This window comes from Gopherus flavomarginatus, chromosome 23 (genome assembly GCF_025201925.1).
Source record: "Gopherus flavomarginatus isolate rGopFla2 chromosome 23, rGopFla2.mat.asm, whole genome shotgun sequence".
In the NCBI taxonomy this organism is placed as follows: domain Eukaryota; kingdom Metazoa; phylum Chordata; order Testudines; family Testudinidae; genus Gopherus; species Gopherus flavomarginatus.
Window position 1 is genome coordinate 13,516,187 of NC_066639.1, and position 16,345 is coordinate 13,532,531.

At 49.6% G+C, this 16,345-nt stretch overlaps 3 protein-coding genes and 1 long non-coding RNA gene across 9 annotated transcripts in view; 2 read left to right on the forward strand and 2 right to left on the reverse strand.

Annotated features, from left to right (window-relative positions):
• Nucleotides 1-10,475, reverse strand: part of LOC127039491 (uncharacterized) — a 54,271-nt gene extending 43,796 nt beyond the window's left edge. For 2 of the 3 annotated variants that reach the window (XR_007771053.1, XR_007771052.1), the window contains exons 1-2: nt 10,421-10,474; nt 9,789-9,905 (exon numbers count right to left, since the gene is read on the reverse strand). This is a non-coding gene — a long non-coding RNA (uncharacterized LOC127039491). Of the gene's footprint in view, nt 1-9,760; nt 9,906-10,420 lie in introns of all 3 variants that reach the window. The other variant, XR_007771051.1, reaches the window with a different exon arrangement.
• The window catches only part of LOC127039327 (zinc finger protein 420-like), a 645,607-nt gene that overhangs the window by 325,876 nt on the left and 303,386 nt on the right, over nt 1-16,345 (forward strand). The window contains exon 12 of the mRNA XM_050932726.1: nt 14,729-14,855. Within this exon, the coding sequence (XP_050788683.1) occupies nt 14,729-14,855 (127 nt within the window). The remainder of the gene's footprint in view (nt 1-14,728; nt 14,856-16,345) is intronic.
• The window catches only part of LOC127039329 (zinc finger protein 665-like), a 370,491-nt gene that overhangs the window by 213,026 nt on the left and 141,120 nt on the right, over nt 1-16,345 (reverse strand). The window lies entirely within an intron of this gene.
• Nucleotides 1-16,345, forward strand: part of LOC127039362 (gastrula zinc finger protein XlCGF57.1-like) — a 261,180-nt gene that overhangs the window by 37,231 nt on the left and 207,604 nt on the right. The window lies entirely within an intron of this gene.

The window sequence follows — 16,345 nt, forward strand, 5'->3', positions numbered from 1 at the left end:
CCTGATCTAAATAGAGAAGACAATCAAAGAATGGGGGAAGGGGAAGAACTCATTGTTAGAATAGAGATATTCAGGTCTGCCTGTAAAGCCTATACTTTAAGAACTTAGGTGTATTTTTATCACTTTGTCTTTATACCCCTGTAACTAGCTAAGAATCAAAATCACAGTCTGCCTGTGTATGGGCCTTCTCTCACCAGGATAGGCTGAGGCCTTGTCCTTAGGCTAAGGCCTTTGACTAAGCAGCAGGGGCAGCCATAAGCTGGGATGCGAAGGGTCACATCCTCACATCCCAAACCAGTCACACTGAAATAAGGTGCTATTGGGCTGTTAGGAAGTCAGTCCTGTCCTGATAGTGCCCATCACCACCAGATGAAGAAACAGATCTTAAGATGGTTAAAGAAAACTTAGTTTGATAGCAGCCTATCTGGCAAGAAATCACTTATCAATGGTTGTGGCTGTGAAACCCTCACTTCTGTATTGTTTTATCTTTATGGCCACCACTTTTACTTTGTTAATCAGTCTGGTTCTCTAATTCTTTCTGTCTGCTGCATAATTAATTTTCCTAGGTGTAAGTTAATGAGGGTAGTGGAATATGCTTGCTTGGAAATAACCCCAATAAACATTGCATTATCTGTGCTTCAGACTTCTGGCCTTCTGCTGCTTGCTGTCTGCATGACAAAAACCAGAGAAGAGAGAGGTGAAGGGAAAACCCTCTAACAAATGGACATGACCTGATAACCAAGAGGTAAGCCTTTAAGGAAGGTTTTAATACACTTTGGAACGGATAAGAGATTCCCATGAGGACTGACAGGGAGCGATGGTAAACACACATTTAGATCCTTTTCTTATTTTATATATTTTCCCCATAAGGCTTAACCTCTGGCACACTGTCATGGATTCATAGGATCTCTGCAATACCCTAGCTTTTAAACAGTCCTTGGGAGATACCCCTTGAGTGCACTAGACCTCCAAGGGGTCCCACTCTTCCACAACGACAGGACACTTAGCTTCAACACCTGAGACTGAGCCACTTCCTCGGTGCCCTTCCTCCACACTCCTCTCCACTTCTTCCCATTACTCTCAGCCAGCACCACCTCCCAGCACCTTGAGAGATTCTTGTGTTCCCTCTTCACCTCTCACTACCTCGTTCTTCCCTGCTGCTTCTTAGCTCTGACCCTGCACACATCCTCCCCATGTCCTGGCACCCCAGAATTATCTACTCCCCCCCTTCTCCTCCCCTCCCACAGCTTTGTTCTCCCTTCACCGGTGCAGTCCTGAATGGAAACATTATACGCTCTCCTATCGAAAGAGGAGCTCATCTGACTGTCACACAAGCCATGCATGAGTCATACACCTATTTACTCAATTTAGAATTCTATACGTGGCATATTTTCCTCTTAAAATGAGGAAAAGGCATGACAGCTACAGTTATTAATGTAGTTATTAATGTATCCAATAAGGACACATTAAATGCAATTTTAAAATGACTGACGGCACCAAAAAGGCACATGTCCAAAAATGATACCAGTGGGTGTGAGATAAGGCAAAAAAGGGGGGACAAGGAAACTTGTCAAAACTTGTATGACAAATAAAAGTATCAAATTATTAATACTCAGGTTCTTTAGAGACCCCACAGCTTCTAATAACCCAGGGAACAGGACTCCTTACCCAGCGAGGTCACCGTCTCATAGTTCTCCTGCATGACATCCCTGTACAGGGCCCTCTGAGTGGGGTCCAGCAGAGCCCCCTCTTCCTTGGTGAAATACACAGCCACCTCCTCAAAGGTCATCAGCCCCTGAAAGAGCGAGAGTCCAACACTCAGTACCTGCTGCCCCACTCACAAACCCACTATTCATGTAACAGCAGCACCAGGGAAATGGATGCTCCGGGAGACACGTTAACAGAGTCACACCCCACCTTGCCTAGAGCAGCCAGGAGGCATCAGAGGGTGGAAAGAGAGAACCTTTGTGTCTCCCAGCTAACAGACGGAGGCAGAGTCATCACATTTATCACATAGCTACTAGACAGGCCTTGATATAGGAGATGGGGCTGTCTCTGGACCCTGCTGGTGGCTCCCTGGTAGGAATCCCAACACTCTCCAAATAAAATATATGGAAGAAAGGGGAAGTCAATAGTAAAGAATAGACATTAGAAAGTCAGAATTGTAGAAAATTGGCAAGGAAAGCTATCAGAAATCAATGATCAATTAATGAAAATAAGAAGGAAGTTTTAAAAAAGTATATTAAGTACAAAATAATCCCTAACAATGGTAATGGTAAATTACTAGATGGAAATGGCAGAATTATCAAAATAATACAGAAGAGGTAAAAAAGTGTTCAATAAATATTTCACTCCTGGATTTGGAGAAAAACAGATGATGTAAGTCATATAAGACGTTGACGACGACACTCTTTCCATCCCAACAATTACTCACGAGGATGCTGAACAGCAGCTATTACAGTTAGACATGTTTAAATAAGCAGGTCCAGATAACTTGTATCGAAGAGTTTTGAAAGACCTAGTGGAGGAGTGTGGAGGACTGTTAATGTTGATTTTAACTAGGACTTGGAACACTTGGGAAATTCCTGAAGACTGGAATAAAGCTAATGCTGTGCCAATATTTTAAAAGTGTAAAAGAGATGACCAAGCTAATTACAAGAGTGTTAGTCTGATACTGGGCAAGATAATGGAGCAGCGAATATGGATTTAATTAATAAAGAATTAAAGGAGGTTAATATAATTAGTACCTATTAACAAAGGTTCAGAGACAATAGATCCAATCAAAGTAACTGGATATCCTTATTGGATGAGATCAAAAGTTTGGTTGCAACTAATAGTATTGATGAAATATACCTAAACTTCTGTAAGGCATATGACTTGGTTCAGCACAACATTTTGACTAGAAAACTAGAAAGATACAAAATAAACACAGCATACATTCAATAGATTAAAAACTATGATTGTAAATGGAGAATCATGGTCAAGTAGATTCCTTTCTAGGGGGTTCCCACAAGGATTGGTTCTTAGCTCATCACTGATAAAGTTTGCAGTTGCCACAAAGATTGGAGGTGGTGGTAACTAATGAAGTGTCAATAGCTTCAGGTTTCAGCACTGGGAGTCTGGGAAGTTTTCCCAGCCCTGGCTAGAGGGTTATTTCCTGTTCCACGAAGAGGGGAAGTTCCACTCCCAACTCCTGTGCCTTGAAATTAGGCCCTGACACTACATCAGTATAGTGGTATGATTATAAAATGATTAGGACATAATTACGTGCAAGGACATTTTGTGCAAGATGCGTCATGTTCAGTGTCATTGGAAAAGTTATGATTTGCTGAATATGATTGTCCTATGTGTGTGCATGTATCATGTTCGTCCCTGAAGTTATGGATATTGACTATGTATCTGTATTTCAAATGTGCTTACTCTGGGTAACATCCACAAAAAGCCTTTCAGGTACAACAAAGAAGCCAGACAGTGATGATGGCTCATCAACAAAGACAATGGACCGTGGAAGAGCTTAGCCTTCCTGTGAACGTTTCAGCCAGCCTATGAGTCATGGCTACTATGACTCAGCAGGCCATGCTCGGGGCATGTGACCAGACCATATGACACTAAACTCCATTTTAGTACCTGTATTTTTCCATAAACTGGACTGGGAACTGAGTTTGGAACCAAGGGTTCCTGCCATATGGAAAAGGCACATAAGGTGGGGTGTGACATCAGCTCTTGGCCTCATTCCCCACACAAGAGAACTCCTGGAAACACCTGAGGAACAAAGACTGAACTGGGGGAAATGTTGGTCCCAGGTAAAGGGATTTCTAGCTTGTGTATGGAAACTTGGTGGACTGCATGTAGCATCAGTCAGGGTGAGAAATTGCTAATTCAAATTCTAGCCAGATAGTATGTTAGGCTTGGTTTGAGTTTTTGGTTACTTGTTAAGTAATCTGCTTTGATCTGTTTGCTAACACTTATCGCTGGAAAATTGGCTGTTGTCTTCTAGCTGTCCTTGAGTGGCTTACGTAAAGCACTCAGGAAGCTTAGTTGGCTGCATGGTGCCACTTGCTGTCGTGTTGGGTGATAAAAGGCCCTGGAGAGGCTGGCTGAATCTCCAGCAAAGCAGCGTGAGAAGGGCCAGCCCAGCTTGAGGGTTAGAGGGCACAGTAGTTTCCAGAAGCCCCCAAGACTGCACCCCGGGGTGACAACCCATCACACCCTAGAGTACACAAGCCTCAGCAGGTTTGTCACATCCTTTCCCCTCCCATTCCATACCCTAGATAGTTCCTGGCTCCCACCACCTCTAGCAGCTCCCACCCTCCTATACATTTACTGCTCCTCTCCCTCCAAGCAGAACTCACCACTAGCTCTCTGATAATCCCTTACCTGAGCCAGCTCCATTGCAGCCATTTCCTTCCCGCTAGGAGGAGGGGATGATTTGGGGCGAAACGTGGACATTATTCTGTAGCCTACCAGGGTGAGAAGGGCAATGTGAGAGAATTCACACAGGGTTTCTCTCCTTTCCACACGTCAGTTCCCCACAGGATTTTTCCCTGGTAATGGACATTCTAGGTTCTGCCACACTGGGAAGCACAGAGTGACCTTATTCCAGTACAGGCCTATCCCCCTCCCACCAGGGTGTAACCCCCTTAGACATAGTGAAACCCTCCCAGTAACAGAGTATCTGTGTTACACTTATCAAGTTTGCGAACGATACCAAGCTGGGAGGGGTTGCAAGTGCTTTGGAGGATAGAATTAAAATTCAAAACGATCTGGAAAAACTGGAGAAATGGTCTGAAGTAAATAGGATGAAATTCAATAAGGACAAATCCAAAGGACTCCACTTAGGAAGGAACAATCAGTTGCACACATACAAGACAGGAAATGACTGCCCAGGAAGGAGCACTGCGGAGACGGATCTGGGAGTCACAGTGGATCACAAGCTAAATATGAGTCAACAACGTTACACTGTTGCAAAAAAAGCAAGTATAATTCTGAGATGTATTAGCAGCAGTATTGTAAGCAAGACATGAGGAGAAATTCTTTCACTCTACTCTGCACCGATTAGGTCTCAATTGGAGTAGTGTGTCCAGTTCTGGGCCCCACATTTCAGGAAAGATGTGGAAAAATTGGAGAAAGGCAACAAAAATGATTGAAGTTCTAGAGAACATGACCTATGAGGGAAGACTGAAAAAATTGGGTTTAGTCTGGAGAAGATATGATCAACTTTCAAGTACATAAAAGTTCGTTTCAAGGAGGAAGGAGAAACATTGTTCTTCTTAACTTCTGAGGACAGGACAAGAAGCAATGGGCTTAAATTGCAGCAAGGAAGGTTTAGGTTGGACATTAGGAAAAACTCCCTGTCAGGGTGCTGAAGAACTGGAATAAATTGCCTAGCGAGGCTGTGGAATCTCCATCATTGGGGATTTTTAAGAGCAGGCTGGACAAACACCTCTCAGGGATGGTCTAGATCAGGGGTGGTCAACATGTGGCTCTTTAGAATTTAATATGCGGCTCCTTGTATAGGCACCAACTCCGGGGTTGGAGCTACAGGCACCAACTTTCCAGTGTGCTGGGTGTGCTCACTACTCAGCTACAGGCCCTGCCCCCAGTCCACCCCTTCCCTGAGCCTGCAGTGCCCTCGCTCCATTCCCCCCCTACCCCAAGTGTCTTGCATCGCATGAACGGCTGATCAGGAGGAGTGAGAAGGGGTGTTGATTAGTGAGGCTTCCCATGGGTGGGAGGTGCTGGGTGCAGGGGGTGGGAGCTGATGGGGGGCTGCTGACATATTACCGTATCTTTGACAATGAACATTGGTAAATTCTGGCTCCTTCTCAGGCTCAGGTTGGCCACTCTTGGTCTAGATAATACTTCGTCCTGCCTTAAGTGCATGGGGACTGGACTAACTACCTCTCGAAGTACCTTCCAGTTCTGTGATTCTAAGAACCAAAGGCCAGAGATGAGCAGAATCAAAGGAGTCACTCTGGGGATTCTCCCTGTCATTGTCCCCAAGGCAGCTCTCTCAGATTAACTAAGTTGTTTGATGCTCCAGCCTTTACACAGTCTTTCCTGGGAGTGCCCCATTCATGGGTTGGGCCTAGTTTTAGCTTTTGGGAAGCGTGACCCCGGGAGCTCCGAGACTGGGCCTTCTTGCTGCAGCACATCTTGTTTCTTTCCGTGGTTCCCCAGTGAGTCCAAATGAGTAGATGCTCCTCGTACAGACTGTGAACATAAGAATGTGTTCAGTGTTTACACTTTATTGAATGCTTGTGAGTTGCTGCCTAGGTTAATATCTGACTAGTTGCATTGTGAGCCTCTGTGGCTCTGTAAATCACCAGACAGGAGAGAGACTTTACCTAGGTGAAGTGCTGATTGGCAACCAAATGCATTACACCCTGCCTGGCAGGGAAGGTCCATCAACACCAGATAAACTATTATGGGATGTTAAAGAAGACACAAGACTGTTGTTGTGCTCTTGACTTCCCATTAGCTGAGTTTCCAGTTCAGAGCACACGGCAGGAAGGGGATGAAAAACCACATACAGAAGAAACTGATTACCTGTATGCAGCCTGGACTCTGGGGGGCAAAGCTCCTAGGCATAAGCAAGAGATCCCCAGCTGCTTAGCTGGGGTTAGTCCTAAAGAATATGTAGAGCTTGCTTATTATAGAAGCTTCTATTACCTTTGAAATTTAAGACTAACTCTTCTCCATCTGCTTTAACCTGCTTTAACTTTGTAAACAACTCATTTCCTTTTAAATAAATCTCAGCACAGGTTATTACAGGACTGGCTACAAGTGTTGTCTTTGTTGTGAGATCTAAGATTCAATTGACCTAAGGAAGTGACTGGCAGTAATCTGAACATTGCTGTGATTTGTGGTGTAAGGCAGTGGTTCTCAACCAGAGGTCTGGGGCCCCCTGGGAGGCCATGAGCAGCTTTCAGGGGGGCCGCTAAGCAAGGCCAGCATTAGATGCTCTGAGGCCCAGGGCAGAAAGCTGAAATCCCACTGCATGGGGCTGAAGCCCAGGGCCCTGAGCCCCACCACCAGGGCTGAAGCCAAAGCCTAAGCAATGTAGCTTTGTGGGGGCCCCTGTGGCATGGGCCGCAAGCAGTTGCCCTGCTTGCTGCCCCCTAATGCCAGCCCTGGCTTTTATATGCAGAAAACCAGTTACTGTGGCCCACGTGGGCAGTGGAGTTTTTATAGCATGTGGGGAGGAGGGCTCAGAAAGAAAAAGGTTGAGTACCCCTGGTGCAAGGGACCATCTGTCACAAAGGTGAGCTCACCTGCGTGGTGAGATATACGGGGTCACCCAAGGGGACTGTCTGTGATTCCATATTAATGCTGTTACAGAGCCTGAAGCATTTACACTGGATTCTTGGTTGGTGAAATCTCCATACAGACCTCACAACCAATTTGGGGTTTGTGCCCTGCTTCTTAACAGTGTGCCTGAGGCTGGTGCTCGTGCTCTCGAGTCACTGAAGACAGCGTTACAGAGAGAGGGGCTGTGATGTCCCCATGGTCACTAAACAGGTCCGTGACAGAGCCAGAAACAGACCCTGTTAACTCCAGAGCCCCGGCACTCGCAGCTTGGGAAGGTCCCCAGAGCACACTGTATTAGGCTGCAGGAAGAGCTGTGCAGGGACTGCAGCTGAGCTGCCCTGCCAAGACAGCCTGTGCATCCATGGACAAACCACCTTGCTGGGGGTGTGTCCCCTGGAGAAGTCAGGAGAAGTCAGTGTCTAGCCCTGTGGGGCTGTGCTCCTGGCTCATACCTCCAGCACTCACTCCTGCCCCTCCCTTACCAGCTGCACTGGTCAGCCAGCCCTAAGCCTCTGTGAGGTCACTTCCCCCCCCCATCACCCCCTCAAACCTTCAAACAGGGACATGGTGCACCAGTACCAATCAGAGTGCACTAGTGTGAATACTGTCTACACTAAGGGTTTGTACAAGTGCCTAAAACACCAGTGTGGCAGAGATCTTCAGTGCCCAAAACAGCAGTACAGTGACACTCGAACTGGGATCTATTTCTAGCTCCATCACAGATAGCCTGGGTGACCTTGAACACGTCAATATTTCTCCTCCCAAGTTTAGTCTCTTTACCCAGCTGCCCACTCACTGGGGTCTCCTCTCTCTCCAGAGCTGCTCACCACTAAAATCTGTGTGCGTGTCACCAGACCTAAGGTAGTTCAGCTCTGGAACAGTCTTAGAAGAGGGTCTGTGGAGTCTCTTTCCCTGGAAGTTTTTAAGAACAGGTAGGACAAAGCTCTGTCAGAGATAATCTACATATACTTGGTCCTGCCTCAGAAGAGAAAGCTGGACTTGATGACATCTTGAGGTCCTATCTAGCCCTACACTTCTAGGATGCTATGCAATATATACATATAAAAACACAACATACAGAATAAAACCCACCACAACATAATGTCAGGCAATTCAGGGGGGAAAAAACACAACCTACACTCCACAGCATAAAATGACAAAGGAAAAGAAAGCAACACAATGCAAACTAACACACCCTAGGACAAAAGTACACAATGGAAAATAGCTCAACTCAAACTAACACAGCTCAGGGACCAAACAAGCTGAGGCAAAACAATACACCATAAAACTTCAACACAACATGGTGCAATCACAGTTCCAAATGGCACCATGCAAAACAGTTCAGCGTAGAACAGGGCACAGCACAAAAGAGAATTATTTCAATGCAGGCCTGGAAGGGATCTTGAGAGGTCGTCTACTTCAGCCTCCTGTGCTAAGGTAGAACCAAGAATCCCTAGACATTCCCAGACTGGTGGATCTCTAACGTGGCCTTAAAAACTTTCAGTGAAGGAAATTCTACAGTCTCCCTTGCAAGCCAATGCAAGGCAAAGACAGACCAAAACAACGCTGTACACACACACGCGCTGGGCTTGGGGTTAAGGGGAGAGGCAAGAATTCAAATAATCTGGGTTCAGTTCCCAGTTTTGCCCCAAATTCTCCACGGAAACTTGAGCAAATTATTTTAGCTCTCTGAGCTTCAGTTTCCCCATCTGTAAAATGGAGAGTCGCCTCCCATCATTGGCCTATTTAGCCTTTGAGCCTTTTGTGGCAAGGCCTGTCCCTGTGGGCATGTCGACACTGCAGTCAGACACCGGCGGCTGGCCTGTGCCCGCCGACTTGGGCTCACACAGCTCAGGCTACAGGGCTGTTTAATTGTGGTGTCCATGTTCCACCTGGGGCTGCAGCCCAAGGTCTGGCACCGTCCCATCTTGCAGGGTCCTACAGTCTGGCTCCAGCCCGAGCCCAGACACCTGCACTGCAATTAAACAGCCCCTTCGCCTGAGCACCGTGAGCCTGAGTCAGCTGGCATGGGCCAGCTGGAGGGTTTTTAACAGCAGGGTAGAGATACCCTTGGTGTCTGTTCAGCATCTGTCACAATGGGGACCCTGATCTTGGTCAGTGTCGGTGCAGAGCCCTGCACAACAGGGGGCCGGACCTCAGTTGGGGACTCTGCAACTCCCAGCATTACAGGATCCCGGATTTTGTTTGGGGTCCCTGGAGCATCTGGGAAAATGTGGGGGCAGGATCTCTGTCAGGGTCTGTGCAGTGCCCAGTACAATGGTGAGGCATGATCTGGGTCTGGGTCAGTGCAATGCCAGACGCAACGGGGACACAGATTTCAGTCGAGGTCTCTGAAGTGCCCAGCAGAATGGATGCAGCAGTTTGGGTCGCAGTTGTGCGCTGCCTGGCACAAGAGGGGCCATGATCTCAGTCCAGGTTTCAATTTTACCTGGCACAACAGTGGGGTCTGATCTCACCTGGGGTCTCTTCAGTGCCTGGCAGAACAGGGCCCAGATCTCAGCTGGGGTCTCCGCAGCAGCTGTCAGAACAGAGCCACGCTCAGTATGATAGGAGCCCTGATCTCAGTCACACACCTGAAGAGAAAAGTGGGAAGATTTTTGAGAATTTGATATCAGTATTTCAGAACTGAGGAGAAAATGGGGCACAAACTGAATATTTGCCAATATAAGGGACAAGCATCAACATGTGGGGAGATTTTATGTCACCATTCAACAGTTCAAGAGAAAAGAGGGGAAATTGGAGGGGATTATACAGGGATATTGAACTAACAACAGGATGGGACGGATTCTTCTTGCCTCACACTCACAGGGCCAGGAGGGAGCCCTGGGTGATGTCTTTTCACAGGGGAAAGGAGCGGGGCTGGAGTCAGAAGGTCGCTGGCTGTGGGGAGGGGCTGGCTGTGGGGTCTGGGAATGTGACCAGCAGGTGATGGGGAGGGGGGAGTAGCTGGACTAGGAAACCTGGTGCTGGGCCCGTCCCCATGGGGGACACTTGCTCCTCCCTCCCCTTCCTAGGCCGGGCGCGGGGGGGTTACTGAAGGGCTCTCCCGCCGCGATCTGCGCATGCCCAGAGCCCCCACGGCACAAACCCTTCTCCGGCCCCGGGAGAGGCTCCAACGGCCCCTCCCGAGTCAGGCAGAGCAGCAGCCTCCAACGCTCCTTCGCAGCCCGGCTCCGCCTCCTCGCCGACGTCACTTCCGCTCCGGGGAGAGTCAGGAACTACATCTCCCAGCCTGCCCCGGGTGTACTTCCGCCCTCTCCAGCCCAGGGAAGGGAGGGGTCAGCAGCTGAAATCGCGCATGCTCCGTGCGAGCCCCCTTGGGGGCGGGAGAACAAAGTTGCTGTAGCTGCCCCCTCCGTTTGAGCCGGGACTGGGCTGAGCAGCTGCTGCTCCCAGGGGGGGGCCCTGTGGGAGGAGGGGGGTGTGGGGCAGGGAGGGGAGAAGCCAGAGTTGGGGGGGGAAGGTCAGTGGGACACGGGGGGGGGGTTGAACTGTCTCTGGGCAGCCAGGAAATTCCCGGGGGGGAAGTGGTGAATGAGGGGGGGGAGTTAATTGGACTCTGTCCCTGTTTGTGCCTCTCGCCCCGATACAAATTCTCTCTAGTTCTGCCCCTTTTCTCTCTCAGTGTCTCACATGGGCTATAAAATCCAGGGAGATTCCCCCCTTCCCCCCCCAATGATCAGCTCTCCCATGTCCCCCGATTCCCCCCCCTTTCCCCCCCCCAATGATCAGCTCTCCCATCTCCCCCGATCCCCCCCCCGTCTCCCCCTGATTCCAATTTTCCACCTTCAGTTGCAGTTTGTGACACGTTTCCTCTGCAAATCTCAAGGGTTGATATAAAATACCCTAAACATTTGCCCCACTTCTCTCTAGTTGTCTATTTCTAATTGAATAGGCCTGAGATTTTTCCCTATCTCTAATTATAAAATACCAAGAAAATCTCAGATTTACACCTTTTCTCAGATTCTTGAACATGAACCCTGGTCTCTCCATAATTCTCAAATATCCATTTAAAATCTCCAATGAAGGGCGTTTTCCCACCCATTTTATCTGCAGCTGAATCATTTTTCCCCTCTCCTTTGAGAATCATTTCTCCCCCCCCCATCTCTGTTAAAATTTTTGCCGAAGAAAGAGACCAGACACACGTTTAATACCCATCAAATCCAGAGGCCACCCCATATTTAGGGATCAGTGGTTCCCAGCTGGTAATGGGAGAGTTGGCTGTACCCTTTTCTTTTCTCCAGCTGGCACGGGATGAGGAGGTCACTCAGTGCAGTGTGGGTCCAGAAGTTTTCCAAACCCCATGACAAATGCTCTCCAGGAGGGGTTACTTCCCACAGTGCTAGGATGTAGCCACCTCTGTGGTGGAGCCATGGTGGCCATTATTTGCTAGTGACAGGCCATGGAAGTTTCTTACCTTTCTTGCCCTCCAGGCCTTCCATTCGCCTGTTAAAGAAGCAGCCCCCAGGGCTCCCTCTGCCTGTGTGACTGGCCAGCAGGGATGGTGATAATTTTCTATCCACTTATCACACACTGTGAGGTAACAGTGTTGCTGGATGGGGCTGTGTGGGGAGATAGCAGCTGAAGGGGGATTGTGGCAGGGGGAGCTATTTGGGTGGCTGGACAGGGGGTACCCTAGGTAAGTTGGTGGGTTCTGGAAGTTTGGGGTTTTGAGGGGTTGTTCTGATGTGCCCAGCCCTGAGCCTATGGGTCCTGAAGGTGGGTATTGCTGGGATCCTGTTGGCTGCAGAACAGCAGGGGTGGGTGTCTGCTGGGGAGGTGGGACAAGGGGTTAGAGGGAGCCTGATGCTGTGCCAGGGGCTCTATCTGGGCTTCCCCAGCTGGCTCCTGCAATCACTGTCATGCCCAATGAACAGAACTGGGGGTGGGGGTGTCCCTGGTGCTAGGTTAGGGGATGCCAGGCAAGCAGAGTGAGGGGTCCCACTGTAAAGCATCAGGGGGTCCCGCTAGGTGGAGGAGGGGGTCCCAGGCAAACGGCATGGCAGATCCTGCTGGTGGTGGGGGTCCTAGGCAGGCAGTGAGGGACTGAGTTCCCAGTGGGTGAGTCCCTGGCTACTGGGGGCTCTTGGTGAGGGGAACCCTTTGGGATTCCCAACCTGACAGTCACGGTCTGGCCGGCGGGGCTTTGAGGAGTATCTGGAGTCCCTGGCCAGGGACTCTGGGGGCTGCGTCCCAGGGAATATCTGATGGGCCTTTGGCTGTGGGCTCTGGGAACTTCTAACCACGATCCTTCTCTCTGATTAACTCATGCCAGAGTCCTGGCTCCAAGCACTGCCCGGCATTCCCCAGTCACATGCCCTGTCACTGTGATAACTTTCTATCCATTTATCAAACATTGTTCATGTGAAATCACAGATTTTGCTTTTCTCCTCTTTTGAAAACTGGGGGAACTTTTGGTTCTGTTTGGAAAATTTGTGCCCCCAGTCCTTGTTCTCTATCTGTGGGGGTGCAGGAGGTGGGAAGGGAGTCAGCACTGCCACACGATGGTCTCTTCCACAGCATTCTGGACTCATTCTTTCTGAACTCTGGTTTCATTGAGACCATTGTTAATCCAGAGTCACTGTATGGAAAGACAAGGAGTGACTCCAGATGGACAGTGGGGTGAATGAGATCAGCAATTCTCCCTGTGAGGAGGGGCTCTTATTAGCTACTCTCCCCAGAGAGCTAAAGGAGGAAAGATGCTCAGGCGCTCTGTCCCTCTGTGCTCAAGATGTTGGGGTTCAGCTTCCTGGGTCAGACACTGCAGCCTCCATTGTGATCTGGGAGACCAGGCTTGGCCGCTGCTGCTCCCCCAGTGGGGTTCTGTGCTGGGAAGTGACTTTAATTAAAGTTGCTTCTCTGCCAAGCTCAGGGGATACTTTCTCCAGTTGGTCTTAGCCCCCTAGGGCAGCCCTGGGCCCTGTTAATACTAAATTCTGAGCCAAGTAACTGAAAGAAACGAAAGGAAAATGCTGGGGTCTGGTCTTAAAATGACTCTTCACAAACAGACCCCCCCTCATTTCTCGTCCCATTAGCAATTGCAGGAGCAAATCCAGCCATGGAGGAACAAACTGTCCAGGAATGGTACTTTCCTACCAGATGGACAGGGAGAGGGGATGGAAAAAGGAAATAGGCAGAGAAAGAGAGACTGAAAGGGGCCGTTGAAGAGAAGAGTTTGGAGAGTGATTTCCAGATCTCTAATCTGCCCAGAAAGATGTATTGCTGCACCCTGGATAGAGTCACTTTCCTGTGGAAAAGATGAGAATAAGACAGAGGAAAATCCAGTTCCTGACTCCATATTCCCCCTGCTGAGGTGTGGCTGCCATGGGGTCAGTGTCTGAGGGAATCCCCCACAGTGACTCCTTTGGTTCTGCTTTTTCTAGCCTTCTGTTCAGAGACTTTGTTATGAAATGGGAGAAGGGAGACAGGAGGTTAAAATGTCTCTGTGGGCTTAGCCTGGCAGGAGGGGCCTGGTCTACACTGTATAAAGAGATCAAGGCTTTCTCAGCATGGCAGACTCTAGGGTGTCTGTCTGCAGGGAAAGGGCCTGGGGGAATCGTGCTGTGAAATGAATTAAAGCCTGTTGTGCAACCTTCATAACTGCCCTTCTCACCCTGCCAGGCTACGGAATAATGTCCATGTTTCGCTCCAGTTCATCGTGTCCTCTCGTTGGACAGGGTAGAGAAATGGCTGAAGAGGAGCCAGTTCAGGTGGGTATTATCAGGGGGTTGCTGGTGGGTTCCTGCAGGAGGAAGAGTGGCAGCAAATACATGGGAAATGGGAAAGTTTGCACAGTCTGGTTTGGAGGTTGGAGCAAGGCAGGAAATGCACAGGGTAGAGAAAGGGAGGAGGACTGGGGTGTGCTAAACCTGCTGAGAGTTATTTAATAAGAGGCCTAGATTTTAGGAACAGACCCATGAAGTTCGGAGGGGAAATGCTCTAGTTTGTAGAGCAGAAAATAACCCAGCTCCATGGAGCTGGGAAAACTGACCAGACTCCCAGTGCTGGAGCCCGACCTGCCTAACCAGCGGCTGCTGTGAGAGATGAAAAGGGCACTCACCAGTGAATCTTAGGGGAGATTCCCCTCCCTTCACATCCAGCTCTTCAGAATGGGGAGGGTGTTGGGCTTCCTACCAGGGAGCTGTCCCTGGACCCTGCTAGGGGCTCCATCTCCTGTATCAGTCAGTGGCTAGTAGGTGTGTGATGGCTCTGCTGGGAGAGACAAGGGGCTCTTTCTTCATCCCCTCACCCTGGTGTTTCCTGTAGCTCTGAGCAGGGTGGGGGTGGGACTCTGACTGCAATCCACCCAGAGTTTCTGTTTGGCTCCTGTCTCCCATGTATAGGGGGGCTGTGAGTGGAGCAGCAGATATTGAGTGTAGGACTCTCGCTCTTTCAGGGGCCAGTGACCTTCGAGGAGGTGGCTGTGTATTTCACCAGGGAAGAGTGGGCTCTGCTGGACCCTGCTCAGAGAGCTCTCTACGGAGATGTCATGCAGGAGAACTATGCGAATGTGACCTTGCTGGGTAAGGGTTATTGTCCCCTCTGTTCTTGGAAGGGGAAAAGAAGAGAGAAGGTTTATACCAGCCCCACAATGCCACCTCTACTCTGCCCTGTTTCAGCATCACCTCATTATGCCAGTAATGAACATGCTACCAGAGACCCTCTCCTGCTGCAGAACACTTTGGGAAAGAGCACAGGAGCCGTATCACACAGTGTCAAATATCTCCTGTTTGCTCAAGTAAAACTGAGGGTTAGGTGTGGCATAATCAGCAGAAGCTTCCTACCCCTGACCTCTCAAACCCTGAGCCTTCTCCACCCAGACCACAATTATGCTTGGGGTGTAACGAGCAGGCTGCTGGAGTCAGAGCTGCTGGTCCAGGGTTACTTATCACATAGACACTCTGTGCATCCTTGAATGCTGGCTGGGGGCATCCAGAGAAGGAAGCTCAGTGGCGGATTTAGCGTTAGTAGGGCCCTGTGCTCAGCTTCATTTTGGGGGTCCCTCCTTGGGACCTAGGCAAGAAAAAAAAATTCATCTCCCCCACCCCCATTTTTCATTCATTTTTTCCTTCATCGTCCCCTTATAAGTAATTGGAAGTAAATGAAAAAAAAGTGAGGTACCTTGATTGTTTTTGTAGTCTGAGTTTTCCACAGACCACTTGAAAATCGCTGAGGGTCTCGATGCACCACTTAATGATCTTTCCAAATATTAGTTGTACCATTAGCTAACTATTGTAAAGCATTTTGGATAAGAGCCCTTTATTTAAAAATGTAAAAAAAACTTGGGGTGCGGGGTCTGGCCACGATTTAGGTGTGGGAGGGGGATCGGTATTGGGGTGTGGAGCACTTACCTCGAGCAGCTCCCTTTTGATGTGAGACGTGCAGGTGGGGATGGAGGAGGGTGCAGGAACTCCTGTTTGGTGCTTGGGATGGGGGGTACAGGAGTCAGGGCATGGGGTATGGGAAGGCATGGGGTGTAGGAGGGCTGGGTATGTGGAGGGGTGCAGGAGTCAGGGAGGACAGGGCTGGGGGTATGTGTGGGGGGTGCAGAAGTCAGGCAGGGGGCTGGGAGTGTGGGCTGGGGTCATGGGGGTGTTCCCAGCCCCCTACCCTGAGTGGCTGACAGAAGGGGGTTGGGGTTGGGAGTATCTGATAAGGGAGTGCAGGAACTCTACCCTGATTCCACTCCCTTCCACAAGGCCCCACCCCTGCCTCTTCTTCACCTCCTCCCGTGAGCATGCTGCAGTCCTGCTCCTTCCCCTCCCTCTCAGAGTGACCTGAATGCCAGCAAACAGCTGTTTGGCGGAGGTGGAAGCTCTGGGAGGGAGGGGGACGGACAGGAATATGTCACACTCGAGGGAGGAGGCTGGGGGGAGCTTGGCTGCCAGTGGATGCAGAGCCCCAGGAGTAGGCAGGACCAAGCTTCTGACCCTGCAGCTGCCTGGCCCTGGGGCCTCCTGTCATTGGGGGGACCCCATGCCAGGGCACCCTGTGTTTTACTGTAAATCTGCCT